Source organism: Chiloscyllium plagiosum, unplaced genomic scaffold (assembly GCF_037043375.1).
Source record: "Chiloscyllium plagiosum isolate Xiang-an unplaced genomic scaffold, Cpla_swu_hap1 HiC_scaffold_18, whole genome shotgun sequence".
NCBI classification, from domain to species: domain Eukaryota; kingdom Metazoa; phylum Chordata; class Chondrichthyes; order Orectolobiformes; family Hemiscylliidae; genus Chiloscyllium; species Chiloscyllium plagiosum.
Window position 1 is genome coordinate 62,046,217 of NW_028270156.1, and position 26,218 is coordinate 62,072,434.

A 26,218-nucleotide genomic window follows, 5' to 3' on the forward strand; every position below is an offset into this window, starting at 1 on the left:
CTAACCTGCACATTTTTGGATTGTGGAGGAAACCGGAGGTTCTTGCTGCTGTGGGAGAGAAGCCGGGGAACTCAATTGTGAGGTTTAGAAGCTGCACGCTGGGATCAATGTTCCCTCTAATGTTTCCACCTGTGGAGCTCTGAGACTGGTGCAGAGCTTTTAGAAGTGAAAATTATGCAGCAGCATGACAGTCAATGTGCACTGAGACCATCAGTGGTTACACAGCTTAGAATAACATTATTCGGGAGGTATAGTGATAATAAGGGGAGGACCATGGCGGGGGGGGGACCATGGCGGGGGTGGGGGGGGGGGGGTTGGTGAAGCATTGATGGGGTAATGTGGGGATGGGGGCAGGGATTTATTGACAATCAGTATTATGATTGGATGGGGGAGGTGGAGACAACGGACTAGTATATCTGGCATTGTGACTCTATAAGCCTGGGGATTGGTGAAGGGCAAAGCAGGGAGATAAAGATTTAGAGAGACGAGTTGGGTGAGATCATGAGGAAGTTTGTATCTGATGAAGTTGATGAGGAAGGCTAACACGAAGGGAATGTGTACATTGGAAGAGGGATGGAAGGGGAGATAGTCATCAAGGAAAGAGGCTGAACCTGCAACTGAGAATAAAGTAGGACCACAGTTTCCAGTCGATGTGCTGCAAGTAGCAAGCATACAAATGGAGCTGAAAATGGCTGTCACCACATGGGAAGTGGGCAGGGTAAGTGAGGGAGGGATCTTCACTCTCTAGTAAGCTGAAGCCCAACAAAGAAAATACCACCATGCACAGACACCTTTACAGTACTGGTGACAGACAGCAGTGGGCACTACATGCTGTATGCGAACCTTAGGCATTAACCGACTTTGTGGAATATAAATCCTGGTCCTAAACACTCCTGAACACACCATGCACCAACAGGAATCTATGTCAGTAATGGCTATAATGCAGAAGCGATGTATTTTCACCTTGAAGTTATCGTCTGGTGGCCTTGAGGGTTTGTATATCCAGAGGCCCCAGACATTGTGAATGTGTCCTGCCCAGAGGCAGGTCTACACCCTCCTTAGATTGAACTCCCACAGGCCGGAGGGTGGTAGGTAACATGCAGGTGAAAGGTCAGGCCACTGCTGGAGCCTACCAAGAGGAGATTTTAGAGGGGCCTGTATGTAGTTCCTCCTAAAGTGGGTGCCCCCTAGAACCATCCTGCCTCCTCATAAGGAAGGGGCACTTGGGCACACTTTCTCCTGTCACCAGCAACAAGATGGATGGATTTCAGGTCTGTTCACCTCCATGGCTGACTCTGAATGTGCCAACTCTTCATGGCACCGCCAACCTCTCGGTGAGGTCAGCCAGATGGTCACATTGCCAGAGACAGCTTATGCCCGAAATGTCGATTCTCCTGTTCCTTGGATGCTGCCTGACCTGCTGCACTTTTCCAGCAACACATTTTCAGCTAGAGACAGTATGACGCCAACAATGTTGCTGTAACCTTTGTATTCATTGGGTCCAGTGCCACTACGAAATCTGCCTGTTGCTTCTGTGTCTGTTTGTGCAAAGTTGTTAATTGCTGATACCAAAGGCTCCTCTCCTGCCTGGGTCTGAGCAGGTGCCTGATCTCTGATATTCCTCTGAATGCCAATGACCTAGGGCATTTCCCCTTGGACTAGCTATGGAGATGCGGTAGTGCTGTGTGCCCATAAGTAACCTCTTGACCATACTGATTCCACTAATATCTACAGGAGTCAAAAAGACTTGCCAGTGAGGGGTAGAGGCTTGGAAATATTAACAATACATTCGCAGTAGTGGTAGTTGGAAAGTAATGCAGCAATGGTCAATGCTGCTTACTCAGTTGCCAGGATATGAGGATTTTGGCATCTCCACAGGACTGGTCCCATTTTTTGCCTGCTACAGACAGGGTTCTCTCTTCAGAGGGTGTGAGGAAAGATCTTAAGTTGTTGTGTTTGGAACTATATTCTCTTGCTTAAATTTTCTTCAAAATTAACACTTTTCTGAATTGGTAATGTGAATGCCGCTGATTACATGATGCCCGTTGACCACAATTTCTGCAAAGTTCTGTCCAGCAGTAGCCACAGGACAGAAGCTTACAACGTCTTCCTGGATGGTGGTGTTCCTTGCATTGAAAGAACATTCCAGTCAAGCCATCACCAAGTATTAGTTGACGAGATGTTTACCTCAATGAGTTCTGAACACAATTGCAATTTTCTGATCAAAATCTATTCTGTCTTGACTTGGTGCAAATTACTCCACACTCCTCTGTCCAAAAACATTGTCTTAGCGAGGCCACCAAATCCATCTTGTTAGCCAAGTCTCTCTGCCCAAAGCCCTAGCCACAAAGCTGAAATTACTGGGTTTTTTAAATTGCATTTAACTATACAGTTTTGTCTTTTATTGATCAGTCTGCTTGGAAGATCAAAAGAGTAAGCAGTCCCAGGCTTTGCTAAAAGCCTTCTTCTGAATTCTGAAAGTCTTTCATTTCTCTCAGGACTGGAAACTGGTGGCTTTACTAAGTTACCACTTTTTAATTATTTTGATCACCAAAAAAGACAGCAGAGTTGAGAGAACGATCAGAAAATGGCCGTGTTCTTCCCTCTGACCAACCCATCCTCCCAGCTACCAACCAAATTCATACCTGCCATCGACCAACCAGGTCATATCCTCTGCCCGTGTTCACTGATCCCTACCTCATCACTCCGCCTCTCTCCCCACCCAAATCCTTCCCCCATCCCCCACTCCCCTTTATCTGCAGCTCCCCCCACACCCACCCCCAGTTCTGAAGAAGGGTTACACCCGAAACGTGGACTTCTCCGCCTCCTGATGATCCCTGGCTTCCAGCCCCCTGCTTGTCTACCCCCTATTGAAATTGAAGTTATAGTCGTTTTTGTGATACCATTCTGTTCATGGAGGTGATTTGAAAGTTGCCTGTCTCCTCAGTGAGACTCCTAATACAACACTGCTCTCAGTTTTGCTGATTTGGAGACGCCAGGGTGTACAAAGTTAAAAATCACACAACACCAGGTTATGGTCCAACAGGTTTATTTGGAAGCACTAGCTTTCGGAGCGCTGCTCCTTCATCAGGTGGTTGTCACCTGATGAACCACCTGATGAAGGAGCAGCGCTCCGGAAGCTAGTGCTTCCAAATAAACCTGTTGGACTATAACCTGGTGTTGTGTGATTTTTAACTCAATTTTGCTGTCTATGTATCAAGGAAGGTGTTGAGTCCGTTGAGTATTTTGTACGTCAAATAAATGCAGAAAGAACATATGTTCCTATGTGTGTAGCATTTTTAAAATGTCTAAATTTTAGACATTTAAAATGCTTTAAAATGTCTAAATTTAAGTTAAAATGTCTTTAAAATACTTTGCACTCTAGCTTCCAACTCTTTCAACAGTGTGGTTTAGTCTGTCTCCACTTGCACCTTGGTGTGGACTCAGTCAAACACAATGATTATCTACAGCAAATCGACAAAGTGGAGGGGCACAACTGGAGGATTTAATAGCGATCACTAATGTGTTCTATGGAAGCAGAATACTGTGGATGCTGGAAATCAGAAACAGAAACAGAAAGTGCTGGAGAAACTCAGCAGGTCTGGCAGCATCTGTGGAGAGAGAGAGAGAGAGAGAGACAGAGTTAATGTTTCAAGACATAATTGACCCCAGTCCTGCTTTCCTTTCTGTAACACCCCACAAATTAAGATTAGGGGCAGGAATATTGGCCCCATGATAGCATATCTGGAGTGAATAAATTAGAGTGAATGTATGTCTAATGTGAATAACATACACGGGTGAGTGTGATAAGCAGGTGTCCCGTGAACTTGCTCTGGGTAGACAAAGAGGTTACCAATGAGCACAAAATTCAATAACAGGAGAATCTGCACCTGTAATGTTTGAACATTCCAGTGCAGTGACCTGCCATATAGTATAGACTTGTGAAATACGAGAACAAACTCGGGAAGGTACAGAGTCAGACTTGTGGGCACAGACTGAATGTTGCTTTTCAGGGCTTGCTCTGATTGAAATCCAAGCTCCATCATTGACTACAATGGAGCTTCTGCTCAGTTTGGGAGGAGAAAAAAAAACTTAAAACATTCAATGAAAAGACAGCCTTCCCAACCCCCTAATAAAAACGTTTTGGTAAAAATCCAATGCCTAAACATTTATCCTGTGTACTTTTCATTTCTACTGTTGAAAACTAATCACGGCCTTGGAAAGTGTAGAAACATTACAATTGCAGTACCATTTTGCTAAATAGTATTACTTGTTTCACAGTGGGTTATTATTTGGTTGTTGGGTGTTACCTACGGCTGAGGGCTAGCACTCTTGCATCTGAGTCAGAAGGTCTTAGGTCCCACTCCAGAAATTTGAGTATGGAATCTGGAGTGGCATTCAAGTTGGTTCAATTCCTATGTTAGCTGAGGATACCGTGAAGGATTCTCCTTCTTAACCACCCCCCAGGGGTAAACGATGACCAGTTGTCTCTCTGCAATGAGAGAGCAGCCCTTTGGTCTGGTAGGACGATGGCGACTTTACTGAGGGGATGACATCTTATCAGAACTACAATTCTGAGATGCGATGTTCAACCTGAGCATCAGTCTATTCTGTCAGGTGGATGTAAAAGGTGTGCCTGGGAGTTAGCAATGCTGCCTGTCACAAAGTCACTTACTCAGGGAATCAACTGTTTGAAGAAGAGCCAAGAGGATTTTGCCAGTGTCCTGTTAACATTTGAAGCCTTGCTGTGCTGACCATTGTGGTGACTATCTGGCAAGTGTAAACTACCAGTGGGTAATTTCCCTGTTACCCAAACCTCTGAAAATGTCATTGGGTTGAAGTCAGAAATATTGGACAGTTCCAAATTACCTAACCGGAACACAATCCAGAAAATGTTAGACAAAAAAAAGTCCTTGCTTAACTCTCGGGTAACTGTTTAACTGCCTCCTTCCCAATCACTCTCACTCCAACAACTCCCTCCTTGAGCTCGCAACTATACACCACTTCTTGACTCCACGTCAATCCTACCTGACCCAACCACGCTGCCTAGCTCAACACTTGACCACTCCAAGATGGTGACAGAGTAGAATACTCCTGTCAGAGCTCTTCTGCTCGCCAGTGTCTTTCCCTTTTCCTTCTTTTTATTCTCCTCTTTGTAGCTTTTCTTTTCCTTGCCCTCCCCCCACCCCCCCCCCCCCCCACCCCACTGCCCTATCTGGAGAGTGGAGTCGAGGAGGGGAGCGAGAGGACAGTGGACCATGTCCCAATGCAGAGTGCAGCGAGCACAGGCCAAGTTCAAGGTTTGTGTAAAGACTTCTTCAACCACTGGGATTAATGACAGCCCATAAACTAACAGCCACGTTCAGACAAAAACTCACCGGAACAAAAGACCCTGTACCCATCATGTGCAAGACTAATGCAATTTACATGATTCCATGCAAAAACTGCACGCAACACTATATAGGACAAACAGGCAGACAACTAGCAATCCACATCCACGAACACCAACTGGCCACTAAACGCCATGATCAGCTGTTCTTGACAGCGTTAATCATAAATTCGACAACAGAGGCATAGAAGCCTTGTCCAGTATTGCCCTCACCTGACGGGCACATGAGTCATAGAGATATACAGTGCAGGAACAGACCCTTCAGTCCAACTAGTCCAAGCCAACCAAACATCCTAACCTAATCTAGTCACATTTGCCAGCACTTAGCCCATATCCCTCTAAACCCTTCCTATTCATATAGCCATCAAGATGCCTTTTAAATGCTGTAATTGTACCAGCCTCCACCACTTCCTCTGGCAATTCATTCCATGCACGCACCACTCTCTGTGTGAAAAAGTTGCCCTGAAGGTCTGTTTTATATCCTTCCCCTCTCACCATAAACTTATGCCGTCTAGGTTTGGACTCACCCACCCCAGGGAAAAGACTTGGGCTATTCATCCTATCCATGCCTCTCATGATTTTATAAACCTCTATAAGGTCATCCCACAGCCTCCAACGCTTCAGGGAAAACAGCCCCAGCCTACTCAGCCTATCCCTCTAGCTCAAATCCTCCAAGCCTGGCAACATCCTTGTAAATCTTTTGTGAACCCTTTCAAGTTTCACAATATCCTTCTGATGGGACAACATCCATCGACACCCCCTGTGGGTAATTGCAGGTACACTCGGCCATTGATTTGTCAGTGCACTGGATGGATAGCGATGAGGAACAGAAAGTTTTGGACAGTTTTTCCTTTTCCCCATGCAAGAGTTGTTGAAGTCAGTCATAGCATTCCATAAATGACAGCTGCAGAGCCGGGCTTGCCAATAAGGAGAGAATAAGAGTCTTTCGGGAACCAAATAGGTTCAGTTTTCCAAGTCTGCAGTTCCAGTGATAAGCCATACTGTTCGACACCTCTTATTGGGTAATTGCAGGTACACTCAGCAATTGAATTGAACAGCCTGAAAGCTGCAGGTAGGCTCTTCCGGCCCTATTCATTTGCGCAGTTAGCAAGATTCCCTATAAAATTGTCACTTATTGAAGCAACAATTCCTGTCCAGTAAAGTTAGGAGTCCCATTTTCACACAATTCCCATTGCAACATCGACATAGAATATCACCATTAAACTGTTGACAGTTCATACATGACAGCCTGTTATTCAAAAGAAAGCAGCAGGAGTAAGGATTTGCACCTGGTTCCAGGCCTTGGTTTAGCTGGTAATTAAAGTTGCTTGCAAGCTTCGGCCTGTAGCAGAGGCAGAATGCTAATCCTCTGGGCACACCTGGCCAAACAATGCTGACTTCCCCCACCTCCATCATTGCAAAATTAGCTGCCTATTGACTCCCTTGATTGCATAGAAACCTATTTTCTCAAAGTAAAATAAATTACCTGGGCAGGTTACAGGGGGGAAAAGACTGGGTCATGAGGTAAAATGTGTTGCCAGATGTAATTTGTACATATCTAGGGAAGATTTAGCAGAAAAGTGTTTGACCGTAGTAAGGGTAAAAAAAAAGATGTTTCCATTGAAAGTTTATTTCACTGCTCAATGTATGAGAATAACTGGCCTTTTATACACCACTATCAGTCAGTAAAACATCTCAAGGTGTTTCACAGCAGTGTTAGTAAACAGATTGTAACATAGCTATATAAAGAGATATTAAAAGAGGTGACCAAAAGCTTAGAGAAAGAAATAGGATTGAAAGAAGGTTTCGTTAATGATACAAAGGGCAAGAAAATTCGAGAAATTAAAGCCTAAGAGCAGTTCACATGTCTGTGCAAAATGGCTGATTTCAACTTCTTATCCCACTCTGTACCTTGAGTTTTGTGTTGGTTCTAACATGCTGCCTGCAATTAATTGGCTCTTTGTCTCGGTCTAATATCTTTAACTGCTCGTCATCCTGCATGGTCTGCATCTAAACAAACACGTAGCAGCTGCCTTTTTGGTTTATTTTCCTTTCCTGTGTGCCTCGTCCTGCACCTGAACAGTGTAATCTTGAGGATCTGACTCTGGCTATTTTTAACTCTCCGTACATAATGCCAAAAGAGCTGCTGAGACACTTCCTTTCATTGGGGATTCTTATCTGAGCTTCACTGATTTGATATCACTCTGGAATGTTGCTTACTACTTCTCCCACTTCTGTGGCACTATCAGTGCATCGCTGCATGAGACATATTTAAGCAGCTACCGAGAACCATTGAAGAATAACTAAGTGCTTTCCAGCCATCTATGTACTTTTAAAGTATGATTGCTTTCATAATGTGATATCATCATATTCCTGATGAAGGGCTTATGCCCAAAACATTGATTCTCCTACTCCTTGGATGCTGCCTGACCTGCTGTGCTTTTCCAGTGCCAGTGCTATCTCAATTGCTATCATAATGTAGGCAAACATGGCAACCAGTTTATGTACAGCATGTCCAAAAAATTGCAATGGGGTTAATAACACAGGTAATTGGTTCAGAGATGTTGATTGATGGCAATGTCTTAACTAGGACACTGGAAGAACACTTTTAACTTTGTCAAAGTCAGTCATTGTGGTTGGATGAACAATCCGGTGGCACTATTTGAATTAAGTCTGAATAGTCTTGTGCCACCCCATTTTTAAACCGATGGGAATTAGCCTCAGATTAACATCTCAATCAATAAGCACTCACCAGCATTGTACTCCTCAGTAGTGCATTGATTAATTGGTGCAGGTAATGTAAAATTGTTGTGTCTGTACAATATTAAACTGACTGTGCCCAAACAGATTTATCTTTTGGCTGTGTGAAGATAAAGGCAGTATTTCACCATTACTTCCAACAGTCATGAATCAAAATAGCTCTTGAGAGGATTGTGCACAAGTAAGAACCATCGGGATTCTGGTAGAATGACAGCCCAGACTGCCTTGAATAAGAAGGAGGAGCCTCAACTTTAACCTATCCTGCCTGTTTGAAGCAGAGAGTGTTCAGGTGGGGCGCCCCTTTTACAGCCTTTCATATTCCTGAAGTCAAACCAGGTGGACTAGGTTACAATTGGGTCTAGAACCCAAGCTGATTTTGCAAAGGAGTTTGGTGCAGTGGTCACACAAGGCAGGTCTCCCTCTCTCACTGAGCACAAACCATACCATTCAGTGTCGGAAGGGAACTTGACAGGACTTATTCAAGTGGACTCTCAGTGCACTGAGCTCTAGTTCAGCCAAGAGTGAATAAGCAAGACCACAGCCCAAGTGCTGACCCAAGCTCGCTTCTGAGACTGGAGAGTGTTTTTGTTTTGGAGAGTGACAGTGATATTCTGCATTTCCCGCCCTCTGATCATAAGATTCAGATTTGGCTGGTCCAAGAATCCTGACCAAAGCCCAAAGACCCAGGTTTCTACAGCCAATACCTTCTCCTCCATCCTGACCACCCATCCCACCTTTTCTCGGTCATCTATTAGTCAGTTGAGAGAAAGGAAGACCAGAAACTCACAATGTCATACTATTAGTATTGCAACATTTATCAGGCCTTAATTTAAGGCCTCCAAGTTTCTACACACTATGTATCTCTCCACGGTGATCACATGGCTTTTTGTGGGAGCTCACTGTGTGTAAATTGGCCGCTGTGCTTCCTACGCAACAACACGGCACTTCAAAAAAATAGTTCACTTGTGTTTAAAGAGCATTGTGACATCCTGAGGTTGGAAGAGGTGCTGCATAAGTGCGCATCTCGCTCTTTTTGAAATATGCCAACACTGACTGATATTAAAAATGCCAGCTAACTTCCAACGCATACTTTGTGTTTCTATTTGCAAAGCTCCTACTGATTGATTGTGTCTCCTCTCTCCAAACAGGTCGTGGACATGGATCAGAAGTTAAATACCATTACGGGTATGTTGCAGCTTTTGGTTGCCAACCAGCAAGAACAGTCCCGCCCTCAGGCTGACCCTCAGGCAGAGAGATCCACGATACAAGCTGTTGCATCAACTCACATTTCCTTGCCCAGCTACGAGCAGTTGACCGTGCATAGGAAAGACCAAGACAACGTGGCCTGATCTCTGATCCTCTACTTTCTGAAATTTAGTAGCGTTGAAGAGATTGGAAGAGACCTGTTCAATATTGTAAGATAGCCCTCAAGGTCGCACGCACAACTGGCACAAACCACAGGAAGGGCTGAACATTTACTGAAGAAGTCTGTGAAACTTGAAAGCACCCACCATTAGACTGTGTATGTTTTCACAGCCCAGGCATCCCTTCCCATTCCGGTTTGCGGATCTCACCAGTTTTGCAAAGGAAGAGTACGTCATACCACTCTGCCAAGCTTCAGAAATCTCCTGACTACATTTCAACTCTCCTTTGGCTGTTTTCGTTCAGGCAAATGTGACGATTGTGCTTGGACTGCCTGAAAGATAAGAGGAAAAGACCAATAGCACACAGCGTTAACACAAATTGTAATCCTTTTTAGAGTAGACATGATGTTTTAAATTGCAAAAATCACTATGGTGTATGATTGAGAAGCATTTGAAGCTCAAAGTCAGTGTATTGCACGCACTCTTCTCCCACCTTCTCAGTGGCAGCCTAAGATGTATTTAATTATAAACAAAGAGACCCCTCCAGTCTCTCTTTCACATCTGATCTGGGCAGCATACTAAGCATAAGGGTGACATCCAGGAAAAATCGATCTGGGGTCAGTTGCCCACGGCACAATGGGTCAGTGTCCACCAACTAGTTCCCAAAGTCTTTTATCCCAGTTTGTTCCAGGATTAGTATTTTCTTCAGGACTGGAATGTGCATACTTCCTCATTAGCTGAAGTCCTCCACACTTGGGTTCACTCAAATTACTACACTTGGGTTTTCCTTCCCCATTTTATTTTTGAATGCCTTCAGGCGAGTGGGGCTGATACAGCCTCAGCTACACTTCTCCTTTTAACTGGAACAATGGGGATGGCCATGACTTCCCCTGTCACTGTCAGTATGACTTGGTGATTGACAAGTGAGCTCGGGGCAGCCACTGACTTGTTTGTTTTACCCTAACTTCCCCTTTCCAATGATTCTCAGGAGTTGGCAGGCCAACATACTACTGCAAACAATGTTTGACTTCCCTCTACAAATGAAGCAAAGTGTGGCTAGGGGTTTAACTGTCGTCCCTTTGCAGGATTTAAAAGAAAATTGCTTGGGAAATTTTGACTGTGGCAATAGTGTGAAGCCGCAAGAGTGTAGGATTTTACATCCCAATTTTTTACGGAGCTCTTGGGAGAACAACTGGGAATGATTCATTGGTTTATCAGCTGATTAAATTTCCCCAGTCCCTCCCAACTTTCAGTCAACATTCCTTTCCACAACTAGCGCGTGCGGTTTTAATGTGCGTCAGTCATTAGGCAATTCGATGGAATGGAGGCAAGGACCAGAAGAAACATTCAGCTGAGCTTCAAACCTCAGGGATCGATTTCACCTTCTTCACTTTAAGTGAAAAGCAGGCAGAAGCATTCTCCATAATCTCTGCCAGCTCACTGCCAGGGGAGGGGATGTGAGAAAGTTCCAACATAGATGGAGTTGGCAATTCCGACACACCAATCCAGTCAACGTGTTGAAATTTCAAATCACCTTCCCGGTTTACTGGCTGTCCAAATGAGTGACTTGTATCGCTGACCAACATCTGAGCTAAGGCAAAGGCCCACAGATTTATTCATCAAAAGGTAATCACTAATCTGTCGGGTGCTGACCCCAGTCATTCCAGTCAGGATCTCAAGTGGTGGGGGCAATGGGAGGAGGAGAGGCGTGAGATGTGAAATGGAAGTGACCTGCTATAAATCCTAAACTTGAAATAAATAAAAACAGAAAATGCTAGAAATACTCAGCAAAGCTGGCACCATCGGTAGAGGGAGAGAGAGACACAAAGTTTTTCTGCCAGCAAAACACCGACTCTCTGTCCCTTTTGTGTCCGTGGCAAGAAAGATTGAGCAGGATGTGTAATGGGTGACCACTTTGCTGCTCCCCATTTTGTGCCTCCTCCCCCACTGAAGTTTATCCTAATGGTCATATGGTATTGGATCAGACAACGCAGGAAGATATAAAACTTGGTCAGTAAAAACACAAAAGCATTCCAAATGCTGTAAAAAAATAGAATTTGCTGGAAAGGCTCAGCAGGTCTGGCAGCATCAGTTCCGAGGAAGGGTCATTCGCCCTAAAGCTTTAACTCTGATTTCCCTCCACAGATGCTGCTGGACCAGCTGAGCTTTTCCAGCAAATTCTATTTTTCTTTTTGTCTGTAAAACTCAGTGCTCAGTCTGCATTGACCCTGAACTGAAGCCAGCAGTTAGGAGGTAGTGTGACCATTTGCTTCCAAACCCGAGAGTTAGAAAGAGATTTGGGAGGAGAATCAATGGTGATTGTTTAACCTGTTCTGGGAAGGGCTCCGTGAAATCAGGATTGATCTGAATTGCAATGCACTCAATTGCCAGCTAAGAGTTAAAACAAAGTTTACTGCTTACCCCAGTGGTATGGAGCTACTCCTCTGGTACCTGTTGACCTTGCCACTTTGGGCAGCAGTCAAAAATATAACACCTCGACCCAAGTTGGCAGACATTTGATAATTATATGCATCATGACATCATGTCATCCAATGCACTTATCACCAATTGTGCCTTTATGACATTAGGCTCTGGGACATGCTATGCATTCTATAAGAAACAGGTAAGGAGTTGACAATTTAAACTTGAGGCACTTTGTGAATAAGATTAAAGTTTGGAGGAAAACATGCTTTGGGTTGCATCCAGCCGAGTCACTCCCGTCTCGGGCGAGCAAGCACCACATTCCTGATCGGCCGAGCATCATTGTGCAATGCCAGAATTCCAGAAAAGTGGAAGATCTGACCCCTCTCTCCACAATTGTTCACATTTATAACTGGAACTCTTCTAGTTTAACACACCCAGCAGTGCTGGATCGGGAGGTGGTGAGTGCAGGGAGTTTGGACAAAGTCTAGTGGACGGATTACTGTGATCTTCTGTTACTCAGAATTTTTTTTGTCTTCCGTTTTCAGAAGAAGCCATGCATATTTTATTCTATCCTAACTTCCTGCTTTCCCTTCATCTTTTCCTCGTGGGACCTTGCACATAGCCACTTTATTGTTATATTTGTTTGACACTTGCCGGATGTGTTGACACTCATTGGTTTTGTTTGCCAGTTGATAGACCTAGTCAAAAGTTTTAATTGTACTGTAGCCATTGAAACAAGGATGCATGCCATTGACCCACTGCCCCTTATCACTTGCTCACCCTTCCCCTCCCAATCTGGCAGCAATGGAGAGACATGAAATCTCCACTTTATAATAAAAAGATTCAAATAAACTAGCGTTGAGATCGAATACAGGGCAGACCTCAACGAAAACCTTCTGATGTGCCAGCCCACGTTTGCTCCCATTTTAAGTGATGGAAAAGGAGCCAAGTCAAGTTGAAGTCACTATGTCAAATATTAATATTGTTCAAAGGATCAGCCATCCAAGAAACTAATGATATCGTAAAATGCTAGGGAATTTCAGTGAAGTCCAGTTCATCTCAAAACTATAAGCGATGCCATGACAATTGCACAAAGCACTATACCTAATAGTTTTCTTTTTAAGAATGAAGTCACTTGGTGCCTGCCAGGGGTACAATTCTATGTACAAAGATCTATTTACAGTTGGATAATAGGAAAACCAACATGTCAATCAACAAAATGAAGAATTCTTTTATCTGTATATATAAAGACATAGATTATATATAGTAGATTTTCTACTGATATTTACAACCTGGGGTTTCATATAAATTTTATAAATTTTCCTTCTCAAATGAGGTTGATTCAATTAAAAACATTGCTGTAATAATGTAGAATGGGTTGATAGATCATTTCCTCCTCAACAAACTTTCTCCTTCTCACTCTCTCCCTTGTCTTATCATGTAAATGTTTTCTTTCTCCCTCACAACTCTTTATCTCCTTTTATCTTCCCTTCACCCCTCTGTTCCCATCCTCATTTCCCATTCTATCTATTATTCCCTCCTCTCTACATTGTCCCCTCTTTCTTTCCATCCTTGTAGCAGTTTTCTGTTTCCCTTCCCTTTCTTTTCTCCTTCCTGTCTCTTTTTCACATTAGGGAGAAAGTGAGGTCTGCAGATGCTGGAGATCAGAGCTGAAAATGTGTTGCTGGGAAAGCGCAGCAGGTCAGGCAGCATCCAGGGAACAGGAGAATCGACGTTTCGGGCATAAGCCCTTCTTCAGGCCCTCCTGAAGAAGGGCTTATGCCCGAAACGTTGATTCTCCTGTTCCCTGGATGCTGCCTGACCTGCTGCGCTTTTCCAGCAACACATTTTCAGCTCTTTTTCACATTACCCTCTCTCGCTTTTCACCTCCTTGCTTTGCAATTCCCACCTTTCCTCTTCACTCTTCTTTGGATCTCTCGTAACTTTTCTGTCTTGTAATGGGGCACTGTAACAGCGATTTGTTAGACATTTTTTTATTTGCTTTCTTCATTTCAATCCAGTTCGAATGGGCTGCTCAGCAATATTCCAATACAACTATGAAACAAATCAGCTGGGACTCATGCTGTGATTTATAAGGTCAATTTTATAATGGTACCTTTTTTAACTCAGATATTATGTAAATTTAAAGATGCCAGTTTGGTATCATGCCTTAATAAAACCAAAAATCTCAGATATGTGTAGCCTGATTTTTCACAATAGATCACATGAAATCTGTCAGAAGGCATCCACTTATTTGACTTACATTCTGTCAATGTCACACTAAATTATTAACGGCAGAGAATTATTTTTATACTTAATTTGCAAAATATTGTTCAGCATAGTCATCCCCAAATTAAAGCTTGTTTGCTTTAAATAAATAAAACTCACACTTAATTGTTTGATTCAGTTGATCAATCTTACGCTTTACCCCATCTGTCCTTTTTGTCATTGAAGTGGGTGGAATTTTCATCCTCTTTGAGACTAAGTGTGAATGTAAGTATAAAACTGGGAGATAGTTCTGCTTGGGAGTGGGTTGGCCTTTCCTGTGTGATTATGTCCTTCTCAGATCATTATGTAAAATGCCTTATTCTCTCTTCAGGAAGTCCTGAAGTCCATGAGAATTTTGTGCCATTTACATAAAAGATACCCCAACTTTCTGCAAGCAAGGATCATCACTCAGTCTCTGCTCATCGCCCACACTGCCTGTCAGAGACCAGGCAAATCTCCCTCAAGTTTCTCCTGAAGGTTGTCCATGAGAGAAAGGAATTTATTTTCCCAATGGATGGCAACAAGGGGTCAGTCCAACCTACCCAGGCAGGGGTAGTGGCAGAGATCAGTGCCCATGTGCAGCTCAAGGAAATCTGGCTCCAATGCTGCAAGAGAATGCCAGGGTGTGTACCAGAGTCTTCTGCTAAGGATGCCCATCCAGAGGACTGCCACACAGAAGGTTGGGTATTAGGATTCTCCACCAGATGCCTTGTGTGCAGTCAATGTCTTGGTACTTTGTTGACACTACCAATGTTGCTGCTGTGGTATTGCCTTTGACTTATCCATCAGCATCCGCAGTTAAAACATAAAAGGAGCTAAACACACACAGGGGTTGCATCACCCAACAACTCTTATACCATCAGTACACAGACTTTTCATTATAAGTAGGAAACTGCGCACATCCAAGAGCATTTCACCAACATTTCTCATGGGATAAGCACACAGCCACAAATGCTGTCCTTTTGAGTTGAGCAGCTGTTGAGTTGAACCCCACTTGCAGTCAGGTGTCACTCGGTGTTGCTATCTCATTTGGGCAGGCTTGCCCAACCAATCGGCAGCATGAACACTAATGTTTAACAACAAGCCAGACTGCATGTGATTGAGTCTTTGTGTCTTTACCCCAAAATAATATGGAAACATAGAACATAGGAATAGACCATTTGGCTTTAGAGCCTGGTCTGCCATTCAATATGATTATCCTACTCAGAATCCTGTTCCTACTTACTCCCACACCACTTTATCCCATTAGCCTTAAGAACTATATCTAACTCCTCTTGAAAACATTCAGTGTTTTGTCTCGAAACAATTTCTGAGGCAGAAAATTCCACGGGCTCACTACTCCCTGAGTGAAGATATTTCTCCTCAACTTAGTTATAAATGGTCTACTCTATATCCATACACTATGATCACAGGTTCTGGCCTCCCTAGTAATCGAGAAAATCAGATGTTTACCCTGAATTTGATAGCTTTTTATGACATTTCCCCTTATTCTTTCAAACTCCATGGGACCTAACCCATCCAGTCTCTCTTCCTACACTAGACCTGCCATGCCAAGAATCAATTTGGTTTGTGGTACTCTGTCCATAGCCCCTCGAACATCCTTCATCAGACAAGGAGACCAAAATTGCACACAATACCCCAGCTGTGGTCTCACCAAGGCTCTGTACAATTACAGCAAGATATTTCTGCTCCACTATTCGAATCCTCTTGCCATGAAGGCTAACATACCATTTGCCTTCTTCGCCATCTGCTGCAGCTTCATGCTTTCTTTCAGCGATTGGTGTACAAGGACACCAGATCTTGTAGCACTCTCCCTATCTATAGCCATTCCTGTTTTGTTGACCAAGTGGATGACCTCACATTTATCCACAATATACTTCTTCTACCATGCATTTGAACAGGAGCAGGGATGTGTTGTTGCAGTTATACATAGCCTGGGTGAGGCCATACCTCTGCATGCAGATGTGGTCTCCTTTCCTGAGGAAGGATACTGTTGCTCTCAAGGGATTGCAGCAAAGGTTTACCAGGCTGATTCATATGAGGAGAGATTGACTAGGTTAGGATTGTTTTCGTGGAAATCCAGACAAATGAGGGGGGAATTCTCAGAGAAACTTATTAAATTCTAACAGGACTATACAGGGTAGACACAGGAAGGTGTTCATGATAGTGGTTGTATCCAGAACCAAGGGTCACAGTCTGAGGATTCAGGGTAGACCATTTAGGATGGAGGTGAGGAGACATTTTTTCACCCAAAGAGTGGTGAACCTGTGGAATTCATGACCACAGGAAGTAGTTGATGGCAAGATATAGCATGCGGGGCAAAAGGGATCATAAGTTATGGGAAGAAAGCAGGATCAGGCTTTTGAGTTGGATGATTAGCCATTGTCATGATGACGATGGAGCAGGCTCGAAGGGCTGAATGGCCTTCTCCTGCTCCTATCTTCTATGTATCTGTGTTTTAGAATGTTGAAATCATACTGAAATCTCCTTGCATCCTCCTCACAGCTCACCATCCCACCCAACTTAGTGTTAATTGCAAACTTGGAGATATGATACTGAATTCCCTCTTATCAGTCATGATTACAGATTGTGAATATTATGGGTTTCAAAGTAAAATATTTGTACAAAGAAACACTTAGTTATGAAGGGTCCAAGTAACTGAAGAAGTTTGTACTGACTGAGTCTTGAAGGAAGGGGCCTATCCACCAGATACACAGCTTATATACAGTAAATAGTTAAGTTTGAGAATACAAATTTCTCATTTTTAGATAAGAAGATTGATCCATGGACATAATTCCAGTGGACTAGGATATTAATGAGTACTCATATGCTTACAAATGCAAAAACAGATTCTCAAATATGAATGCTGGGAAATCCAACCCATCTGAAACATCATGAGAACTTAATGGCAAATAGACTATTTTATCACAGCGTATGGTCTTGCACTCATCAGGCTAATTTGTAAGAAATACCAATGCCTATGTCATTGGTTCTGTAGTCAGAATATACAACTGAATGACTTCAATCCCTCTTGAAATGTATCTGATCGCAATCAAATATGAGTTACCATTGAAGATAACTACATCCATCCCCTAAACTCCCAGTCATCTAGTTGGAAATGTAATTGTGTGGTTAATGTACTGCACATATTTTGCAATTTAGAAATCATTTCTTCAAAGTTCTTTGAAGTTTCTGACCACTACATGGATGATTCTGCATCTGCTCTGAATTTTGTGACCCCCTTGTGGCCTGGATGAAACTAGGAGAGAAACAAGGGTAATTCCCTTTTTTGGCATAATATTGTCAATAATAATAACGTCATTCAATATTCGGAGGAAGTTTTCATGACTAAACCACTGAGAAATTATTCTGGCCAAACTTTTGTGCAATGTTTTGTTTAGATTAGATTACCGACAGTGTGGAAACAAGCCATTTGGCCCAACAAGTCCACAACGACCCTCCGAAGAGTAACCCACCCATTTCCCTCTGACTAATGCGCCTAACACTATGGGCAATTTAGCATAGCCAATTCATTTAATGTGCACATCTTTGGACTGTAGGAGGAAACCCACGCAGGCATTGGGAGAATGTGCAAACTCCACAATGTTGTCAAACACCAGATGCATTCCTAGTCTTGTACCTGCGCATTGTCCTGCAGTAGACTGTGAGAATAGCTCAATCGTTTCAAGTGAGTTAGCATGGTGTTGTGCCACCAGTCTTGAGAGTGGAACTGCTGCTGTTTGTAACTTATCCTGTACATATACCACTCATAAGCAAATCTCATCAACCTTCACCACCATTTCTGTATTCTTGGCGACTTCCTCCTCATTATGGAAGGAAATCTAAACATTTGTGGTCTGTCTCTGTAGACAATGTCAGACCAACGGTCCAATCTGAGAGATTTCCATCAGCCCATTTTACTGAGACAGCCTCATTTTGCTTTGACTGCACAATGTGGTCCTGGTGCAGAAGGCCCATAATAAACCAGTCATCTGGCAGTTCTTGAAAAGCATTCCTGCTGAGCCTACAGCTGAGACATATGCTGCCAGTGGTAATGAAGGATAATGATGTTCTAAGACATCTGGTGAAATCAGCATTTCCTTGATGGTTTGATATGGCTATTTCTGATGTGTATTCCAGCACCATTCTTCAGCTTTCCTCAGGAGCTGCCTTAAAGACCAATATCAGAATGATTAGCCATTCTGAGGAATCATTGAATATCTTGGGGTCGAATTAGAAATTCATTGCCCTTATCTTTTAAGGGTCTGATATTATGCCCATGCTATTAACAATATGCCCTAAGAAGCAAACTGACGTTTTGAAGAATTCACATTTCTCATTAAATGTCAGGCTCTCTTCCTGTAAATGATTCAAAAGCTCTCTAACTTCCAGGTCATGTTCCTCAACACATTCACCGTGTACTAAGATGATGCCCATATGGCATATTATGTCATTAAGCCCTTGACGTGTATTCCTGCAGGAGCACTTTTCAGTGCTAATTAGAGGCTGCCATCAAATACAACCTGCCTATCACACAAATTAGTAGCATGTTAAATGAATTTCAGTGCCAGTGTGATGCCAGGTATGTAGGTGAATGACTGGCAGATCATATCAAACAGCATATCTCTTGGGCTGTTCACAACAAGCAAGGTATTTACTATAGCCAATCAGCCAAATCCTGCAAAACTCATATTAGAATGTTCAACATTAAATGTGATTCTGAAATTGGATAGCATTTGCTACATAATCCTGAATGTGGAGAGAATTATGCTAACAACCAATTTAGGATTGTCAGATGTGTCACAGTGTGGAGTACTTGCATGTGCTGGAAATTAAGTATATTAGTAAACAAGACCGTATTGTTTGCAGACAGAAAGAACATGTAGACACATTTCATCTGGTTCATCTCAATGACACAGAGAACAGTTATTTAAGACTCATTTCTCAGGACAATATCTTAATCAAACAGAGTTAACCTGCTTGGTTTAAAATTTAAACAAGTTTGACAGTTAGTTGTCAGCCATTGTGTAACTGGTGTATTCCCCATAGCAACATTTCCACTATTCAAAGTCCTTCTACCAACCAATCATTCCTCTTCTAATAGAGCATAAATGTTGTTTTCTCTTTACATCGCTATTTCTCAAGAATAGACCTAATGAGTGGTAGACAGCAACTATGACAAAATGTATTTTTTTCAACAACTCGTTAAACTCTGTTTATTATTATTATTATTAATAGCAAAATGTAACACTCAACTTCACAGTAGAGACAGAACATTTACTCAGTGTAACTGTACAGACACTATGGGGAGAATTTTCTCAGGGAAGTGCATGTGGACACGATGCAGGCAAGTTAAAGTTGAATCAAGGTATCAACATCATCCAATGCACTTCCAGATTACATTGAGGCAAGACTGAAGGTGAGCTGGAAGCCATTTTGGATCTGCGAGATAAGTGTTTAAGATACTTTAAAAGTCAACTGTTTAACTTTCAATTCTGGCTTTCTTGGCCAGTACACTTGTTTCCCAACCTGTTAAAAACTCAACAGGGTCACCAAAGTGAATTCACAGTGGGAAGAGATTTTTCAGTGGAACTAACAACCTGGGAAAACTTTGATCAGTGAAAATGAAGAGCTTGAACCATAGTGTTTGAAAAACTGCTGTTCAAAGTATTTGCTGTCAGGAAGTGTCACCGTTGGCCAACAGACAATTTCCAACTTCTTGGAAAGCACTTGAACTGTCTAGATCTTTTATTTATTTTTCCACGGATTGAGAGAATTGCTGGCTTGGGCAACATTTGCTGCTTATTGCTAATTGCCCTTGAATTGAAGGGTTCGTAGGCGATTTTGTAGGTCAATTAAAACTCCACATTGCTGGATCACATCAAGTCCAGTCTGGGTAAGGACTGCCAATTCTTTTCTGTAAAGGCACAAGTGAACCAGATGGGTTTTAATGATAATCAGCAGTAGTTTCATTGTCACCATTAATGAGACTAATTTTCAATTACAAACCTTATTCATTGAATTTAAACTCTCCCAGCTGCTATGGTGGGATTTGAACCTCTGTCCCTCAAGATGGAATCTGGATTTGTTAGTACAGTGCCATCAGAAGGACTTTAGTATGCATGGACCCTTAAGCTATTGAGGTAGGTCGATATACTTGCCTTGGTTAACTGAGGCATAGTCTAAGAGCAGGGAGGTTATCTGGAACTCTATAAAGTGTTGGTTGAACTACAGCTAGAGTATTGTGTGTAGTTCTGCAATCCATATTGTAGTAGGAATGTGGGAACACTGAAGAGGGTGCAGAGGAGATTTACCAGGATGTTGCCTGGGCTGGAGGAGAGGATATTTGAAGGAGAACATGATGGATATGTATAAGATTACGAAGGGCATAGCTCAGGTGTGCAGAAGAGACTTTCCCCTGATGGCGGTATCCATGACCTGGGGGCCATAGAATTAAGGTAAGGGGCAGGAAGCTTAGAGGAGATATGAGGAAAGTCGTCTTTACCCAGACAGTGGTGGGAAGCTGGAACTCACTGGTTATAAAGGTAATAGAGGCTGAAACTCTCAAGTATTTAGATGTGCTGTTGTGAATGTAAAGGTATGCAGGGCTATGGGCCAAATGCTGGAAAATGGGATTAGCATAGTTATATTTGTTTTTGATGAATGCAGATACTGTAGATTTCTTTCATGCTACAACATTACCACACTATCACTGTGTCACCACTTCACTCCCCTTCAGCTGTACTTATCTGCTGCTACATCTCTGGAGTCATGGCCAATTGTACAGGCACCCCCTTGCATCTCTACCAAGGGGTAAGAGGAACACCACCATCGAAAGCAGCAGCTTCTCCTCAGCCACATAACCCTTCACAGGACTTCCTAAACCTGTCTAAGCAACTCCCAGCTGTAGCTGCCTCTATAGTCCACCAGGTGGGCATGTATTAACAGTGAGTCATTCCTGTTCCTCCTCTCCCCAGGGTTTATGCTGCTCAAGGACAAGAGCAATCTCATTCTAAAGAGTAGCTACATTCTTGAAAACTATTACTTAGTACAAAATAGTCTGCATCAAAGCAGCTTTTCCCATTTAAATGGTGTAATATTAGATGTGTTCCCAACCCAAAATTTTCATTGCCCATTTGGGAAATATACTTTGATTCATAAGCCAGAAACAGCTAAAACACAAAGTACTTGATGCACGGATCAAAAAGACATGACCCTCCTTACATACAGATAAGGAAAAGACACCACTTTGACTGGGACAACACATCCATCCTAGGACAAGCCAAACAGAGACTTGCTAGAAGCATAGAGTTCCAGTTGGAATGCTATCACCAAACATATCGAGTTAGACCCCATCTACCACCCCCTGAGAAAAGGAACAGGAAGTGACATCACCAACCCAAAGAAACCCAAACATATAAATAGAAGGCTGGAATTTTCAGCATTGCTTCCCTTGAGGCCCACTGATGATGCTACCTAGTAGGGTAAGGAAATATCTGGAAACAAACCTTCCAGCTCCGTAAGCAAACCTACATCCAAAACCTCAACCTGAGCTACAAATCTTCTCACAACTTGCTAAAATCATAAAAATAATTAACACTCACTCCAAATGAGGCAGGAAGGAGTTACTGGGAGACTGAAGACTTTTCTGACTTCAGTCTCTTCTGACTTTTTGATTCAAAGAATGTCCTGATGATATTGTTAAACCTTGAGGGAGGCTTGCTTGCACTCAATGGAGGGAGGAATAGGAGACCATGAGGTGGGGAGGAGAATTTGAACAAGATTTGAAGCCAAAGAGAGGAAGTTAGAAAAGTATGTATCCACAATGGGTTGTGTGGAGAAGGGAGCAGGACACTATTAATGAATTGTCACTGTGAGGCGTGGGTGTGGGAGGGCAATACGCTGATGGTGAGTGTGGCTGTTCAGATGGGGATAGGACTCCACGCCTGCAGAGTGCAATGAGCAGAGTTATAAAGTGTGGTCTACTGAGGGGCTGCATAGCAGAATGCTCAGCAAGCCAGTTTGATAGGCTCAGTTACTGAATGTAACCTACCCTGCTCTCATGGAGTCCTGGTGCACAGACTGCAATGGCTACATTCCTACTATTCACTACTTCAGCCACCTCCTTTAATGCCCTCCTGAGGCTGACCTTTTAGCCTGAAAACCATTCCTTTGATAGTGGACATTTCATCCCATCCATCCTCCTGGATAACACAGGGAGACAGGGTACTAATGTCTTGGCTCAGGCAAAGAGATCCGGTGGAGCTGAGCCTTCTTAACATACAACTAAACCCATCATTCCAGCAGGAACCTGTACCCTCCACAAAATTCCGACCATGACTTGTAGTCACTGTCCAAACACTTTCAACTGACCTTTCAATGAGTCGGCGAGTGAGTTTCGCGGCATTCAGTTCATCAGGAGCCATGAACTCCCTCTCAATCATCCCTTTTCATCGTAACTGAGATGTGAGGCACAATTCTCGGGCGATTGCATGGCCAGAGAGGTGGAAGTGCTCACCACTGGTTTACTCATCCCTTGTGTCCTGTCTGAAGCTCGGCTGCACACCACTTCAGACACTTCCCGCCAGGAACCACCTCTCAAACTGCAATGCTTGAGAGTGACAATCTCAAAGTGAAGACAACCTCAATCCCCGCTTTCAGGACAGGATCTGGCAGTCTGGTTGGATAGAAGGGCAGTTTTTCTCTTCCTGACCTCACTCTGTTTGAAGAGATGATTCTCAAATTAACTGGATGAAAGCACAATGATTTCCCATTCCCCATCATTGCATGAAGCAATCTAGAAAACTCCATTGTGCTGTGATGCACTGCCTTCTCTTTAACACCAGTTCTAGCTCATAACAAGAAATGTCTGAAAGCATTGGATACTGAAAAGGTTCACTGCTACAAAAATATTCCATCAATGGTACTGAGGAATTTGCCACACCTACTTTGCAAACTGTTCCAGTATAGTCACAACACTGGCATCAACCCAACAATGTGGAAATTTGCCTGTATATGATTTGTACATAAAAGGTAGTACAAATCCAATTCAGTTAATTGCCTCCCCATCAGTCTACTTCAACCATCAGTAAAGTGATGGAAGGTGCCATGAGCAAGGCTATCAAGTGACAATCGGCTCAGTGATGCCCAGTTTGGGTTCCGCCAGGGTCACTCAGCTTCTGACCTCATTACAGCCTTGGCTCAAACATGCACAAAAGAGCCGAATTCCAGAGGTGAGGTGAGAGTGATTACCTTTGACATCAAGGCTGCATTCGACCAAGTGTAGCAACATGGTGCCCTAGCAGAATCGGAGTCGATGGGAATCAGGTGAAACCTCTCCACTGGAACACAGGAAGATGGCTGTGGTTGTGTGAGGCCATTCATCTTAGCTCCAGGATGTCTCTGCAGGTGTTTCCTAAGGGTGGATATTTTCCCAATAAACACAATGGTGTACCTGGAGCAGGTGGAATTTGACCAAGAGCCTCCTGGTCCAGAAGTGGGAACATAAACACTAGAGGCCCTTATAATGCAGTGGTAAAGGGTTGTGTCCTAGGCAGAGACATTTACAATTGCCTTATCAATGGTCTTCCCTCCAGCATTAGGTCAGTCATGGGGATGCTTATTGATAGTTGTATAATGTTCAGGATCATTCACAACTCCCCCCACAGCAGTCAATGTCCAAATTCAGCCATAACTGGACAACATCCACACATGGACTGACAAAACATTCATCCCATAAGGCAATAACCACCTTCAAGAGAGAATTTAACCATTATCCCTTGAATTTAAATAGAATTGCCATTAATGAGTGGCCTCTCTTTGCCATTGACCAGAAACTCAACTTGACTCACCATATAAATACTATGGTTCCACGAGTAGGTGAGATACTTGGAATGTTGCAGTGAATAACCCACTTTCTGGCACTCCAAAGTCTGCACAATGCGCAAGTCAGGAATGTGATGAAATAGTCCACATTTACTTGGATGGGTATAGCTCCAACAACACTGAAGAAGCTTGATATCATCCAGGACAAAGCAGTTGCTTAATTGTACCACATCCATGTACATTCAATCATCCTAACATGGACACTCAGCAGCAGCAATGTACCATCTCCAAGAACCACATTCTATTCGTCATCTTACTCACTTGCTGCATCTGCATGGTAGAATACAGTGACGTTTTATCGAGGATACCTTTGTATATCTATGCTTTCTAATCTCATACCATTTAATAAATGTTCTGTGCATCTTTTTCTTCCAGCAAAATAGATTAACTCTCATTTTTAGACTTGTTAAGACATGGGATAAACCCCTCTGCTAATTTAAACCAGCAACATAGAAAGGATTCACCCCATACTGTAATCTGTTAAAATTTGAGAGGCTAGGAACTATCTCAGAGGTCACTATTTAATGTAAAAATTAACAACTTTTTTAAGTCCAACAGAGAATATTAAAACCAACAACTATTTACAACTCCTTTCTCTTAAACCTATCTTTTACCTCCCACTCTACAATACTAGTCCAATTTTTTTTAAAAATCAAGATTAAGATTTACAAAACAAACACGTTTCAAAACCAGTCAACTTTGTTGATTCTCCTTTGTAGATTTTCCTCTATATTCTCTCCAGGTTGGTTCTGCTGTGCAGACTTCCCACAGACCTGTACCTTTCAGAGACCTCTTCAGCTAGCAGTCTACATTTGTTGGTCTTTGGCAGTTCTCCCCCCAACTGTTCAAAATGTTCAGTTTTACACCCAAAACATAATTGGTTTTAATATTATCAAAATAATAAATTCAAATACAATTGGATTTTTGTATCTTGGGGCATAATTTTAAACTGGCTGAACTTGCATTTGTATTGGTTTCATGGCAACCCATCTGCTGCTATTTGTTTCAACCAGGTGTTACATTTTTACCTTGTTCAGGTCACTCTGAGCTTTGTCAGTCCTTGCTAGCTTTTCAACTCTTTAAAGGTACAGTATACCTCTACACCTTCATAACATATTCTATCTGCCATGTTCTTGCCCACTCACTAAGCCTGTCCAAATCCTCTTGAAGCTACTCTATCCTGACACAGTACATTCCCATCCAGTTTTGTGCCATTCATATAGTCAGAAATATTAAATTAGATTCCACATCCAATCATTGATATATCTTGTGAGCAACTGGGGCCCAATTATCAATTCTCATGATATCCCATTCGTCACAGCCTGACAATGGTAGAATGACCTGTTTATTTCAATTCTGTTTTTGTTCTGTCAGCCATATATTACTGGGCCTGATACTACAGGGATGGAGGAGGAGAGACCAGTAAAATAGCAGGGAGCTATATTGGAATTATCTCCAAGGCACTGTCCCACTGCCAGGAAGTTTCCAAGTGGGCAGGATGTGGATTGAGAGGTGGAACCTGCACAATTAAGTGCCCAATTAGATGCTATTTTGCATGTTTATCAATGGCAGGTGGTTTTCTCCTCCAGCCCACAGAACACACCGCCTAAAGCCTCCTAAATGTTAACTTCTCTACCTGTCCCTAGCAAAGTGCCCTGGTTTTTTTTATTTTTTTTTTGGACCAAACTCAGCAGTGCCCACATCTCCATCAGGAATCTGCCCACTTTTCCTAATTGGTTGGTGACCCTCAGGCAGCTGATTGAGAAATAACTGCAATACATTCACTGATTGGGTCCTACTATCAGTTTGTCGGGGCTCAAGAGCCACTCATCACCTTGGCTTTGCAATCCTGTAGCTTGCAATAAATTCGGACCATACGGTCTGAGTCTTCTTGCATAGCTAACAATATCAATTCTGTTTTATTGAGTTACACATTCAAAACGTATTACAACCAGACAGTAGGTTGGCCATGAGCTCCCCACTGAGGCACTTAGCATTCATGTCCGTGCAACTACAATCACTGTCGCACTCTGGTTGCAGTCGATGTCTCTACTGCAGTCCCTGTAACAGTTACTATCACAGACATTGTCACAATTGCAGTCATAATCACTGTCCCAGTCACAGCGAC

General features: G+C 42.9%; 1 protein-coding gene across 3 annotated transcripts in view; it reads left to right on the plus strand.

The window, feature by feature from the left end:
* LOC122557942 (potassium voltage-gated channel subfamily KQT member 1) overlaps positions 1–13,646 on the plus strand; it is a 693,104-nt gene extending 679,458 nt beyond the window's left edge. For all 3 annotated transcript variants that reach the window (XM_043706180.2, XM_043706184.2, XM_043706182.2), the window contains one exon: positions 9,298–13,646. In XM_043706180.2, the coding sequence (XP_043562115.1) occupies positions 9,298–9,498 (201 nt within the window). In that variant the 3' untranslated portion in view covers positions 9,499–13,646. The remainder of the gene's footprint in view (positions 1–9,297) is intronic.
* Positions 13,647–26,218: the final 12,572 nt, after the last annotated feature.